Below are 13570 nucleotides of genomic sequence, written 5' to 3'. Positions count from 1 at the left end.
GTATCTCCGCTTTCTATTATAACTTAGTTTTAAATCCACTCAGATTCTTTTCAAACAAAACAACAAGGAACATGACTAAGAACAATTTAGCTCCAGATGCAATGTTTATATCCCCCAACACTATGAATGAAGTGACTTCTTAAACCTATGTTGTGTGGTTCCTCCTAGAAAGCATCTATTGTAATGTCATTGAACACACACAGCCTGGGATCATTCCCTTCTTATTTATGCACCTGTAGTTTAAAGTAGACCCTTTTTCAAACAAATTTCTTGCTAACCACAACCACCCTGAACGCAGTGTTCTGTAGCTTTGGATCACAGTTATACTATGAGGCCAGTTTCATGACGGATTCATCTCGCTCTGCTTAATCTTTTCCAAGACACTCTTATTAAAAACAAAACTTGTGCAAATAATTCCAAGTAGTGAAACATCCACGGTCTTCTTTTGAAAACTAAAAGCCAGGGAGTTTCCACAGAGCATGTAGCTGTAGTCTTTCAGGACTGCTCACCAGACTGTGGGCTGGTTTCCTTTTTCCCTTTTCTTCCACAGTAATTGCGCAATGAATCACTGACCCTGAACCACGGGGTACTCACAAGTCTGTCTGATTTCAGTAGTGCAAATACAATCTCGTTTTCAAATATAAATCTTGTAAACATTTCCTCGGGAAAACAAAAATAATTTTAATGACTCCAATTTTTTTTTAATCATCTGAAGTTTAGAAAAAAAAATTAGAAATATATGTTTGTGCTTGTAATCAATGTGTTGGGAGAAAAAACAAGAGGAAGTGTAATGACTCAAATTTAAAAATTTTCCAACCTTAACTTTTAACTTGTCCTCCAATTTTCTATGGGACATCCCCCCCTCTGGGTTTTCTTCTCTCGAAGTCAATTGGATTCCCATCTCTCTGCTCAGCCCTTCCTCGTCACCCACTAATCTTCTGCCCACTCTGTATAGAAGTTCTCACTCTGTCTTCATCTCGTTATCCATCTTAGGAACCAAATGCCAAATATTTAGCTCCCTTTTCTGCTCCTTTAGTCTTGTGACCCCAGTGATCTTTCAGGTTCTGGTAACTTTTACACTATCCAAATTCACCATTGTATTACCAGTCTATCACCGAAAATAAGGCAACAGCACCGGTATCACCCCTATGCCTAGGAGCTCGCACAGCATGAAGTAAGAATTACACAGATGAAGGTTCAGGCTCACCCTATTCTTGCCTTCGTTCTGGGCAGGGAAAATAACTTGTCAGTTAGGTGCTTCCCTGGTGAGGTCCTTGACTGAGTTTTATTCTGAACAAGTAAAGTTTTTTCTGCTTCAGGGAACTACGATTCTTTGAGTATAATCTTTTTTTTTTTTTTATATCTGGCTCTAAGTAGCAGCAGAAATGAGGACTCTTTCAAAAGAAACTGTGGCCTTTTGTAAATGTGGGGTACTAAAACTTTATATAACTTTTAACATAGGAAATCCAGATTTCATTACCCAGTTTGAAACTGAGTTCATATCCTATGACCTGAAGATTTGTAAGCAGTGTCTGGTCAAACACTTGACATTGATTGTCATATCAGCTAAAAATCTTTGTTATGACCCAACTACATACAATTATGTGAATCTAATCCCCATACAGTTATGTCCTGTTATCCCTAAGACTTTGGCACACACATTGCTGAACATCTTTCCCTATGGCTTCCCTCACAGATAGATCAATTGCTGCATCTTGTGTGGTTATTGATCTCTGCTCCTAGCTTCCCTCCAAGTGTTTTCAAGTCCACCACCTCTGTCTTGGAACTCTCTGAACCATCTAATGAAATACAATTCATCACTTCCATTTCATTGGCGAAATTTAAAACTCAGAGGAATTATACTACAGGATATAGTCCAAGTCACATGGCTCCATAGCAGCAGGGTGGAAGTCATACCTGGTCTTCCTACTGCCAACCTCAGACTGTCTCCACCCCTTCACCATCCTAAGAGATCATGACTCCATTCTATAAATCTCCCTACCCATGGCTATGTATTGTTCTTCTTCCTAAATCTTATGACCAATATACAAATGTCAGGCTCTAAGTTAACCTTCCACTTTTTTAGGAAATGAAACCCATCCAAGTATGAGTAAATATACATAATCTTAGTCAACGCTACCTGCCAACATTTATTCTTTAAATTACTGAGCTCAGGCCATTCTAGTTAACAGTGCTTTGCTGATAATTACAGCTACTCCAACAGTCAGAGCCCCATTCAAATCCCACTATGAAAAACTTTCAGTAGCTTCACATATCCAAACCAAGCCCATCTTTATGTGAATTTACACCCTGTCCGTATTAGCATTTGACCCCAACTTTGATCTTAGTTTCTTCTGAATCCACTGAGGTGATGACAACTCTCTTCCTCTCACTTAGATAAGTGATAAAGACTTAAATGTTCTTATTGATTCCACCTGCTTTGTTTTACTAAAGTACACGACAGAGAACAATTCAAGTCATTAGTTTGGCAAAGCATAATGAATAAGATAATACCTCCTATTTGTTCTCCTTCTGAAAGATAAGCTATATTTATTTTAAATAAAAAAATACATGTTTCAAACAGGGCTATGGTGTGTAAGTATAAAATATTATTCAAGTTGAGCAGGAAACAAGGGAAACTTCTGTTCTAACAAAGGAATGAAGTAGTTGAATTGTGTCTTATTTCTACAAAGAAACGCACAAGCCCCAACCTATTATCACAGAGATAAACACTTGAGCACGGCTGAGTCCAGACTGCGGTAGGTCTCCAGCTTCTACCTGTAGACCGGGCAAGGTTTCCCGAGAGGCCTCTTGCTTGGGGCAACAAAACAACTGGAGCTGAGCTGAGCTGTGATGCAGCTCCCGTTTGCACCCCTCAGATGAAATGTAAGTGGCTTTGCAAAATGTGTGCCTAAAATATGTGACTCCTTTTAATTCCCTGTTGATTCTTTTGACATTGCTTATTCACGATAACATCCACCAAGAGATGCAGACCTCAAGGCAGACAGGTTGCAGTGCACTTAAATCGTATTCTAAAGTTGGCCTGAGGGGAAAAACAACTGTATTTCTATCCCACAACAAGTTTGGGAAAGCTCGGCTGTAGTCTAAAAGATTCTGAGTTAAGCTTCATAAACATATAACAACCACAACAAAATCAAAGAACGTAAGAACCCAGAGAGGTCTTTACATGCACACCCCTAAGCACAATAAAATCTATCAAAAATACACACCACCACTGACCTGTTTACTGGGAGTCAATTACTCATCCTTCCCCTAGGATATTAAATTTTATATCATACTGTTATTTACCCTGAACTTAGCCATAAAATTTTAACTATTATTCACAATGCAATTTTTTCCCTAAAAATCACAACTAATAATCTTGCTAAAATCCTGTAATGATTTAATCTCTGTTCTATTCTGCATTACATTTGGGATGTCCACTAGATGTGACTGAACCAAATTATGTGTCTTCTCTAAAAGCTCCATTAGTTTTTGGAAAAACAAAGCCAATAAATCTCACCCTGTCACCCTGAGGAGCATGATCTTTAAAAAGAAACTTAAAATGCCAGAACCAACTGCTGCCAGGGAGATACTTTTCCCTTTCCTAAATGCCTACAGATTAAAGGGAAAAATTTTGCTTAGAGAATATATATTCACTTGCAGTTTAGGGCGATGTTTACCAAATATCATAAATACTTAATAGCAACTGTTCCTAGTGCTTCTAGCAAAAGGCAGTAAAAGGAAACATAAACCTCTCCAGCAAGAGCCAGGAATTCAACTCCAAATTTCATTCCTCGCCTTCCCCGCCAGACCCCACTCAGGAGAGCCCAGAGTCTAACAGTCACCAGGGAAGACGCTGCTGAATCCCAAACAGAAATATTATGTGCTCCAGGGAAGCTATTAATCATTGAAATGGGAAGAACAACTGCCGTCAAATCTTCAGCCGCTGGATCAAGCTGCCTGACTAATCCATAAGCAGGCTTGGAGGAGGCAGTCATCACGCATTCCAATCAAATTTTTTATTTGACACTTCTCCTATAAAGCCTGGAGAAACTCACAGCGTCTAAGATGGTTAACTCCACGCTGAAAGGATAGAGATGTCGGACACAGTTTGTGAAAATCTTAAACTAGAAATCGCCAGCCCAGGATCGGGAACCACATGTGAAAGACAGTGTTAAATCTTGTGGACAGAGAAGTCTGGATCATTAGAATTACATCATGTTAGCAGCAACAACATGGAAGTTCACTCTCCTTTCTCTAAACACTGCATGTAATGTTATCGGTCTTCCAGACCTCAGAGGCATACTCACAGAATTGATGATCCCTTTAAGAGCTTGAAATCCACCTTTGACAGGAAAAACTTGGTCCTTGGAGTCAGCAATTCTTTCCAGCTTTAGAAAGAAATTGAAAGCTTAAGAAATAGTTGAGACACAGGAGTCTTTACAAATTCACAAGGAAAACTACTTGGAACAAATTCTCCAGAAAAATTACTAGCTATGAATCATTCACTCTGTGATGTTGTATAATTGTTTTAATGGTCAATGTGTATGTGACACATACACACACACACACACACACACACACAAGCATACACACAAGACGGTGATATGTAACTATAAAATACAATTAAAATTCAAGGCCAGGAACTGATGGTGAAGAGACCAATTTTCCTCCAAAGATACTACCATGAAATGAACTAAGGTCAAGGGCCATGTAGTCAAAGCAACATAGAGGTGGTCTAATTGCTGTTAATGGCAAGAGATTCTGGAATTTTAGTCATTACACAAAAATTTAAGTGTAAAGTGATATAAATTTAAATAAAACAATAGATTTATATGAAAAATAACCTTAAAGACTTCTATGTGGGCTCTTCAAATTCTTACAAATAAGAATTCTATCTACAGCAATCATCATAGTCTTGCCAATTAAGATAAAGGGACATTTACATAGCATTAATCTAAACATTTATCTTCTTTTAAGACTCATACCATGTAAATATTCAAGAAATTATTTTTGAGTTTTATTCTCCATACAAAACCTATAAACATTCTGACATTTTAGGAGAGCTCAAACATATATCATTTTATGCAAAATCTTTGCAAGTCACAACAGAAAAGTTCTTTTAACTATCTTTAAAAGCAAGTTAGTAAGTTACAGTTTACAGATCTGGTGTAACTCACCTGAGCTTGTTCAAAATCAAGGACCCCAACACAATAAACACTAGCGCCAAGTGACCTGGACTTCTTTGCCTATGAAGAAACAAAAATAGGAGAGGGAAAAATGGAAGGAAAGACAGAGGGAGGGATGGAGGGTATAAGGGATGGAGGAGAGAGATATTCAAATAAGTTAATGTTGTGGGATAATGCTCTTGTACACTGCAAAGATTTGTCACTTATATTGGTTTAATAAAAAGCTGATTGACCAGTAGCCAGAAAGGAAGTGTAGGCAGAGTGACCAGACTAGGAGAATTCTGGGAAGAGAAAAGGCAGAGACCCAGTCATCATCCAGAAGCAGAGGAAATAAGATGAGAATGACTTACTGAGAAAAGATACCAAGCCACATGGTTAGACATCGATAAGAATTGTGGGTTAATTTACTTAAGAGCTAGTTAATAATAAACCTGAGCTAATAGACCAAACACATTATAATTAATATAAGCCTCTGTGTATTTCTTGGGGACTAAACAGCTGTGGGACTGGTAAAACAAAAAAATTCATCTATGCTATATTTACACACAGCGAACTGCAACAGTGGGTGTAGACGCTGCTCCTGCCCAGCACTCACCTCGTTCTCTGCGTACGATGGTACCAAGCCATCCAGCTTACCGTCTGTCAAGGCAATTATGATACTTGAGGTTTTCAAGCCTCCTGCATTTTGAATTTGTTCATTTGCCTGAAAATAAAAAGTAATTATACAACTAACCATTTGATTTTAACTTTTTTTCCTTTTTCCTTTTTTTTTCTTTTAAGATAGGGTTTCTCTGTATAGCTCTGGCTGTCCTGGCACTCTCTCTGTAGACCAGGCTGGCCTTAAACTGACTGCCTCCTCTGCCTCCCAAGTGGGGATATTAAAGACATGCACCATCACCACCCAGCATAATTCTAACTTTTAGCCAGCATGAGCTATAGAGCTGAATTTGTATGTCTGACAAAATAAAGATATGAGAAAATAATACATATACATTTATATGTACTAGTTGATTAAGTCAGATATTTAGGTTAGCATTTTTATTTGAAATATGTAGATATTTATGTAACAGGTATATAGATATAGATAAAAAATATATATCACTGGGTTTCTGTGATTCAGTTTTTTTATTTTTATGACTGATTAATCTGAATATAACCCCAGAGGGAGGCAGAAAATTTTTTAAGAAAACAAGATACATACAAACTTTAGTTATCAACACTCACAATAATTGGTGCTTTTTTTTTAACCAGTCATATCTAGGATGACTAAACCATTGGAAAAGTAGACATAAATATGTAAAGGAGTTTTAATTATATAATAAAAGCCACTCTTTCCCGTAGTTACAAATATAAAATAACTTACAAGCTTTAGTCCTTCATGGATATATGTCTCGCCAACTGGCTTAACAGCTTTTAAATCCTCCAGTCCTTTACTAATCTTGTATCTGAAAAAGGAAAAAAGAAATTGAGCAAAGACCATAATAAAGAATTTCTGAATAACTGAAGTCCCCACTAGTAAGAAAAAAGGAACGGATGTGGGCTTCAAGGGCAGACTGCTTCTCCTCATACTTTCAGTTATGTTAAGGGGCACATGCTGAATTTTAACCACGCGATGGTAGACACCAAGTATGTCACAGAATCAAAGCAAATCATACATTATGAGCCATGCACAGATACCTTTGATCACAATTGCTTCATCAAGTGCTAAGGAGTTCAGTGTGCTCCTCTCATACAAACAAATGCAAAAAGAAATATCTCAGCCTCTCGGAAAAGCTTCTGGATGCTCTCACCCCACCTACCTGAAAGGGAGCATTGCCTTCCTGCCTTATAGATTTTTACAAACTCTGAAGAGTAGTATTAACCCTTGCACACAAAAAGCAATATTTCGTGCTTCAGTCTCACCAAGTTCTAAGTTCCCAGACTTCATTCTTGGAGGACCTAGTCACCCTTCATATTTCAGCACATTCTCTTGGATATAATTGAGACTTACTACAAATTTGGTGAATGAATGAATGGGTGAATGGATGAGTGGGAAATGGATGAATGGGAGAATAGGTGGATGGGAGAAAGGATGGATGGGAGAAAGGATGGATGGGAGAATAAATGAATGGGTGAAGATGGACGCTAAAAAGAAATCCCACACTAGCTCACAATTGAGTATAATAATGAGTTAATTATTTAGGGATAGACTCACAGATCAGAGTCCTCTGCACAAATGGGGAGCAGGAACAGAATCCAGCAGCCAGAAGAGAGAGGGAACACGCCCTTTACATCAGCATTTATAGTATAAAAGGTCTTGCCCACTGGGCAGGTAACTTAAAGGCTCCTGGCTAAGGATTTCCTACAGGAAATGGGAGAATGGATGGGTGGGGAAATGGATGAATGGGAGAATGGATGGGTGGGAATATGGATGGGTGGGAGAATGGATGGGTGAGTATATAAATGGCTGGATGGACAAGAGGGCAATTAGTTCTTGTTACGGAAAAAGTGGATAAGAAAGACAAAAAAAGCAAAGAAGTGTCTCTTTTTTCCTTTTCTCCTCCTCCTCTTATTCTTAAGTCATGGTCTCACTATGTATCCCTGACAGACCTAGATTTTATTGTGTAGAACATGCTAGACTCCAACTCACAGAGACCCAGCTACTTCTGCCTCGAGAATGCTGGGATTAAAGGTGTGCATCACCACATCTGGCAGAGTCTTTCTCATCATACCTGATTTATTGCACCAGTGGAAATGTCTAATTGGAGTATGTCTACAATATTATTAAAAACTATTTTATTATGAATGAGTAAAAGAAGATCCAAATTTTAGGTTTGTAAGTATATGTATTAAAATTCCTTTAAAAACAAAACAAAGAAAACTAAGAATCCTGAGATAAAATAATGTTATATAAACAGTTCGAAATATATTCAATTTTTGAAGGTTTTGTTTTGTTTTCTGTTTGGTGAGTTTGTTATGCAATCTGGGTTGGTCTTGAATTTAGTACCCTTCTGTCTTAACTTCCTGGGTACTGGAATCACAAGTGTGTGCCAACCACACCTGTTTGAAGTGTTTAAGGTTCAGAAAAGAGCTCATAAAGTATTTTTTTTAATTCTTAGTTTTCAATAAAACAAAAAAATCTTTTTAAATGTAAATCTGGAACAAGCCACAGAATTAATTTCCTTTAATAAACAATGAATGTTTGCACCCCTGCTGATGACAAGCAAAGGAGTTGAATCATAAAAATACCATCCCAGCACTCAGGAGGCAGAGACAGGTGGATCTCTGTGAGTTCGAAGACAGCCTGATATACAGAGCGAGTTCCAGGACCGGCTCCAAAGGTACACACAGAAACCCTGTCTCAAAAAACAAAAAACCAAAAAAAAAAATCATCCAATATCAAAGAGCATTTTGCAGTTTTAAAAATAATTTAATGTGCATATTATATGTCTGTGCTTATTATGTAACATGTGGTTATAACACATAAAATTAATATGAAATATGTTAGCCATGCACCATGTTTCACACATTTTAAACATTAACTTATTGATCATATTTTAATAGCATTACAATTTTTTTTCATAAATTTCCAATCTCCATTTCATGAATCTTCTAGAAAATACAGCACAAGTTTCAAGGCATAAATAAACCTAACTACAGTTTCTGTTTCAGTAGATTCTTCCAAAAGAGGCCACCTGTCTCTCTTAATGTTTGGTTTAAAAATGTACCTACTCTTAGCCTTTCCCTACACTCTTAGCTTATATTCATATCTATATTCAAATTTTACTATGATAAGACATAGCTTCTTGTAGCATTTTACTTATCTAATTAATTTAATTGAAGCTTTTCACTTCTCCGTGGGAATAGAGGTTTGCAATAGATGCTTATGTCTCCTATGGCTGATGTAGTCTCCTGCTCTGAGCCTGCTACTTGCTATACTGCCTCTTGCAAAACAAAGGCTCAATAAAACTTTCAATCTATCATAGGAAATAATCATAGTTCCACAGATGACAGAATAAAACCATAATGTATAAGTTTGTCTTGTGTAAATATTTATGCTTGAGATCTATGGAAACAACTAGACACTGATTTTCCCTAAATGCTGATAAATATCAAATACTTGGTGTTTCCTCGAAATGAGTGGCGGCATGTCCTCAAGATTGATGTTTGCTGTCAAAAAGGAGAGAGACAACTGATGTGTGAGCTTACACAGACAGAATCTGTGTGGTAAAAATAGCCCTCCCATTGGCTCAGACCCACTCACCACTGTATGTGAGAGCCAGAAACATGAGCAAGGCAGAGTAGAAGCAACCCACCAGTGTGCCATTCAGACTTTCCCAGTCGCTGCTAGCTCACTTAGGGGGACAGAGGACACATCATGGTTTCCTAGCCCTGAATGTGCTTACCACACGCACTCACACTCCTCCGAACTACACAGTGGTATCACAAAGAGATAGAGGAAGAGTGTTCCTTTCCCAGAGCCAGTGACACGGGCATACATGAGACAGCTGTGGGCCTCCTATGAGAGTAAGGATCGAAGCTGATGGGCTCTTAGTCAGTGTCAGGTTAGGAAAACTGGACCCCAGACCAAGACAGGGCAGATCTCACAAGGCCTCCATCAGGTAAAAGTTCTAAGTTTCTCAATCAGCAAATGAGAAGTGAGTGATGCTTTAGATTAAGGACAGAATTCTTGCATCGCACTCACGGTGCTGTGCAGAGAACTCTAAAAGAGGGTGAGTAGAAATGAGAAGAAAAGGAAGGGTGAGAAACTGCGGGTCTGCTAAGGGAGGCTCGAATTCAAGTCATCTTAAGGGCCCGTTCCTCTGAGCTTGACTTTAGTGCTGTGTCTTTGACGACAAGGAAGGGTAATATTGAAACCACATCAGTGTTTGTTTGAAGCTGTTGCCAAGGATACTGCTATCATGTAACAAGCCCAGGAGGCCCCACAGTTGAGAGGCTGTAGTCACCTTTCAATACTTGCTAAGAATCACTTCCTCCTTTCTGCTTTTACAACTATGTCAGCTTTTTTTTAAAATCCAAAGGTCTATTCTACTTGCTTCTTTTTTCATTTATTGAAAAGAGATTGTTTTGTCATCGTAGATATAGATATAGATATAGGTATATCTTGATTATAGTTTCTCCTCCCTCTACTTCTCCTAGTTCCTCCCCCCATCCTCTCTCCTTGGGATCCACTCCCTTCCTGCCTCTCATTGGAAAAGAACAGCATTTAGAAACTCCTATGCCCAACTTTTTATCTTGCCCCCAACTGCCAAGAAGCTCACAGAAAATGTCTTACTCACAAAATTTGTTAAGCTTCTATAACCAGCCACTTTTTAAATCTTCTTTTCTAGGATCTTACTTACTTTTTCATATTTTATTAATGTTGTTATGTCCTAAGAAGCCTCGAGTATGTTTCGGAAGAAGGTAGAATTAAAACACATAAAACTGTTTATTAAACATCTTTTCTTAATTGGGAGCCAGGGAAGAAAACCTCACATTAACTAGAGAAAGATGGAGAGAAAAGACAAACAGATGAGGAAGGGAGGGGGAGGGGAGACAGAGGAAGAAACTAGACACTGATTCTTACATGAAACATTGAGGCTGAGCAGTGTCATGCAAATGTCTCTGCTGAGGAGAAAGGAAAGGGGGTAAGGGAGGCAAAGGGTAGGGGAAGGGGGTTGGGGACAGAAGAGGGTATCTCAGCATATTATATTAAGAACCTCTTGCCTTACCTAACTGAAAACCGCCCATGTTCTGAGAGTACTCCTTCCCCTATGAAGTTTACCTGTCAGTTCTCCCAAAGGGGTCTCAACTAAACAGGAGACTCTTTTAATCCATAGCTAGAGTTTCTGAAATGCCATGGACCAAGATGGCCACAAGCTGATAAGAACATAAATTAATTTCAAAACCAACTTTATTTCCTCATCTACAAGATATTTGCTTCCTGGAGCCATTATGAGATTCAGTGGTACCTAACAAGTGAGCAACGGTCCAACCACAGCTCCTCTTCTTATCAGTATTAAGTCTGTTCATCTAGTTCACTCTCTTGCTGATTCCAAGAAGAGCTCACACAACAAAGTGACAAAAGAGGAAACAAACAAAAGAGGAAGTAGAGACAGAAGAGGAAGTAAAAGAAAAATGAGAACACTTACATCAAAGCTTTGCCCAGGAAAAGGTACCAGTTAAGAACTATGACTAATTCACAGGTACCAAAACAGCAAATTCAACCAGCTACAGATTAGATTACTTCTTTAACTCGTTTTGAGACACAGTCTTGTATCCCAACCTGACATCAAACTCATGATCATCCTGCCTTAGCCTTCAGGTGAATTAGATCAGTGTCCACCAACATGACCAGTTCTAAAAAACCATCTTTATGGGACAGGTACAGGCTTTTGTTCATGTCATTAGGCCCTAGACAACGGTAGCTCGCATAGCAGTCATTTGCATGGGGCATACATGTGTTAGATACAGTAAGTAATCTACAGATGGTTGAAAGCATCCATGAGGATGAGTGTAGGTTGCATGCAAATACTACAGTTTGATGCAAAGTATTTGAGCATCTGTGGGTTTTGGTACATGACAGTGGGACCACAAACAGTCGTTCCACAGATACTGGAGGCAATTTGTTCTGGACAGCTATAAAGTAGGATGGCCAGGGCTTGGAGTCAACCAGAGATGAATAGAAACCCTGGCTCTGTGAGTGGAACACTGTTCCCATACACAGTTACTCAACTTTCCTGAATCCAGTTTCCATACCAATGAAATATAAATAGAAATGTCTGTCTTGATTTTCAGTTTCATTAATTCTAGAGATGGTTTTAAGCATAGATATGACATCATTCAGCAGCACTGAGCATTCAGAACATTGCAAGGGCTTAGACATTGTGTAATTAACCAAAGAGATGAGGAAGGAGTAATGTCTGAAGCAGAAATGTTCACACTTCTCATTTAGACTCTTCTAGAAAACCTGCAAACAGGGACACAACTGGCAGGTCCTAGAGCCAGCCTGTGTGGCCTCGAAGCCTGTGAACCTGAGATATTTATCTAACATGTATAGCCTTCAGCTGCCTTAAATAAGATTTAAGGCAATAGCGAGAAGATAGCCCCAGGGCTATGTGAAAACCAAATGAGTCTACACATGTACTTGTCATGGACTTGTTCACCGGGACGGAAATCTTGCTTGGTACTTGGATTCTAACAATCTTCCAGAAACTAGTAAGGAAATGGCCCTTAGAAAATAATCTACTGCCAGCACTTTGCTGGACCAGCATAATACCTAACTACATTCTACAGCTTATCTCTATACCCAAAGGAAAGGGAAGCTTTCACCCCTCATCAAAGAAACTACTCCTCACAAAAAACGGAGACCATGACAGGAAACCACAAAAAGACACAATGCAAAGATCAGCAGATCCTGGAGAGCTCAGGTTACATCTCTATCACAGCTCCTGCATTCATGGCTTCCGAAAAGTTGAGGAAAAGGAGGTAGAAAGATTGTAAGAGTCATAATACAAAGAAGGCGCTGTGGAACTGGCTCTGCTGGAAATGGCTGCATAAGCAAGACTGGAACTGTAGCAATATCAATGGACACGTTAATGTGGACGCAGGAAGTTCTTGTGATGTTTCACCCTTAAATGAAGAACTACAGGCAACTAATGACTGCTGGGAGAAGGAGAATTAGCATCTCCCACGGATGATGTCCAGTTAAGGATGGTCAGCCTTGAAACTATCTACACACAAATGACAAAGATAGACTAAGTGGGTTATATAGATTTGCGCTATGTACATGTAAAATGAATTAAAGAAAAAGTGTCTATCAACTTGAAAGGAGGGCATAGCTGGGAGGGGCTAGAGGGAGGAAATGGACAATGAAGAGTTACTGCCGCTTAACCCTTGCTTAGGATGCTTTTTGTGACTCACTCGATAATTAAAAGAAATGACAGCAAAGTGTCAGATTTGAGGGCTGAGGGACAACCCAGTCTTATGGCATGCTGGCCATGCATGCATGAAGATCATAATCCAGTTCCAAAGGGCATCTAAAAAGCTGACCCGTGAGTGGGCAGAGACAGGTAGACGCCTGGGGCTAGAGGACCAACCATCCTAGCCTAAATGGTGAGCCCCAGATCCTCCTGAGAAACTTTGTCTCTATAAAGTAAGGCAAATGGCCATTTTGAAGGACAACATTGGAGGTTATCCTCTGTCCTCCATCCATGTGCACCAGCACATGAACATGTACATACTCATGAACATGCAAGAAGTGCCAGATATGTCAATACCATCTCTGTTCCCAACCCTTAAGAATAGCCCAGTCCCAATTCTTAGAAATGCTCCTTATGATTCTTGGGTACACCTGCCGGACTTTTGATTCAGTTTTCTGAGTTATTCTTTCTTGTTCA

At 39.0% G+C, this 13570-nt stretch overlaps 1 protein-coding gene across 2 annotated transcripts in view; it reads right to left on the bottom strand.

Moving 5' to 3' along the window:
• The window catches only part of Antxr2 (ANTXR cell adhesion molecule 2), a 127345-nt gene that overhangs the window by 103171 nt on the left and 10604 nt on the right, over nt 1-13570 (bottom strand). For both annotated transcript variants that reach the window (XM_087908848.1, XM_087908849.1), the window contains 4 exons: nt 6556-6637; nt 5788-5895; nt 5184-5252; nt 4314-4394 (listed from right to left, as the gene is read on the bottom strand). In XM_087908848.1, coding sequence (XP_087764974.1) covers nt 4314-4394; nt 5184-5252; nt 5788-5895; nt 6556-6637 — 340 coding nt within the window. The remainder of the gene's footprint in view (nt 1-4313; nt 4395-5183; nt 5253-5787; nt 5896-6555; nt 6638-13570) is intronic.

Source organism: Myodes glareolus, chromosome 8 (genome assembly GCF_982192425.1).
Source record: "Myodes glareolus chromosome 8, mMyoGla1.1, whole genome shotgun sequence".
In the NCBI taxonomy this organism is placed as follows: Eukaryota; Metazoa; Chordata; class Mammalia; order Rodentia; family Cricetidae; genus Myodes; species Myodes glareolus.
The sequence above is the reverse complement of the archived record's forward strand: the minus strand, read 5'-3'. Positions and strand labels throughout refer to the sequence as shown.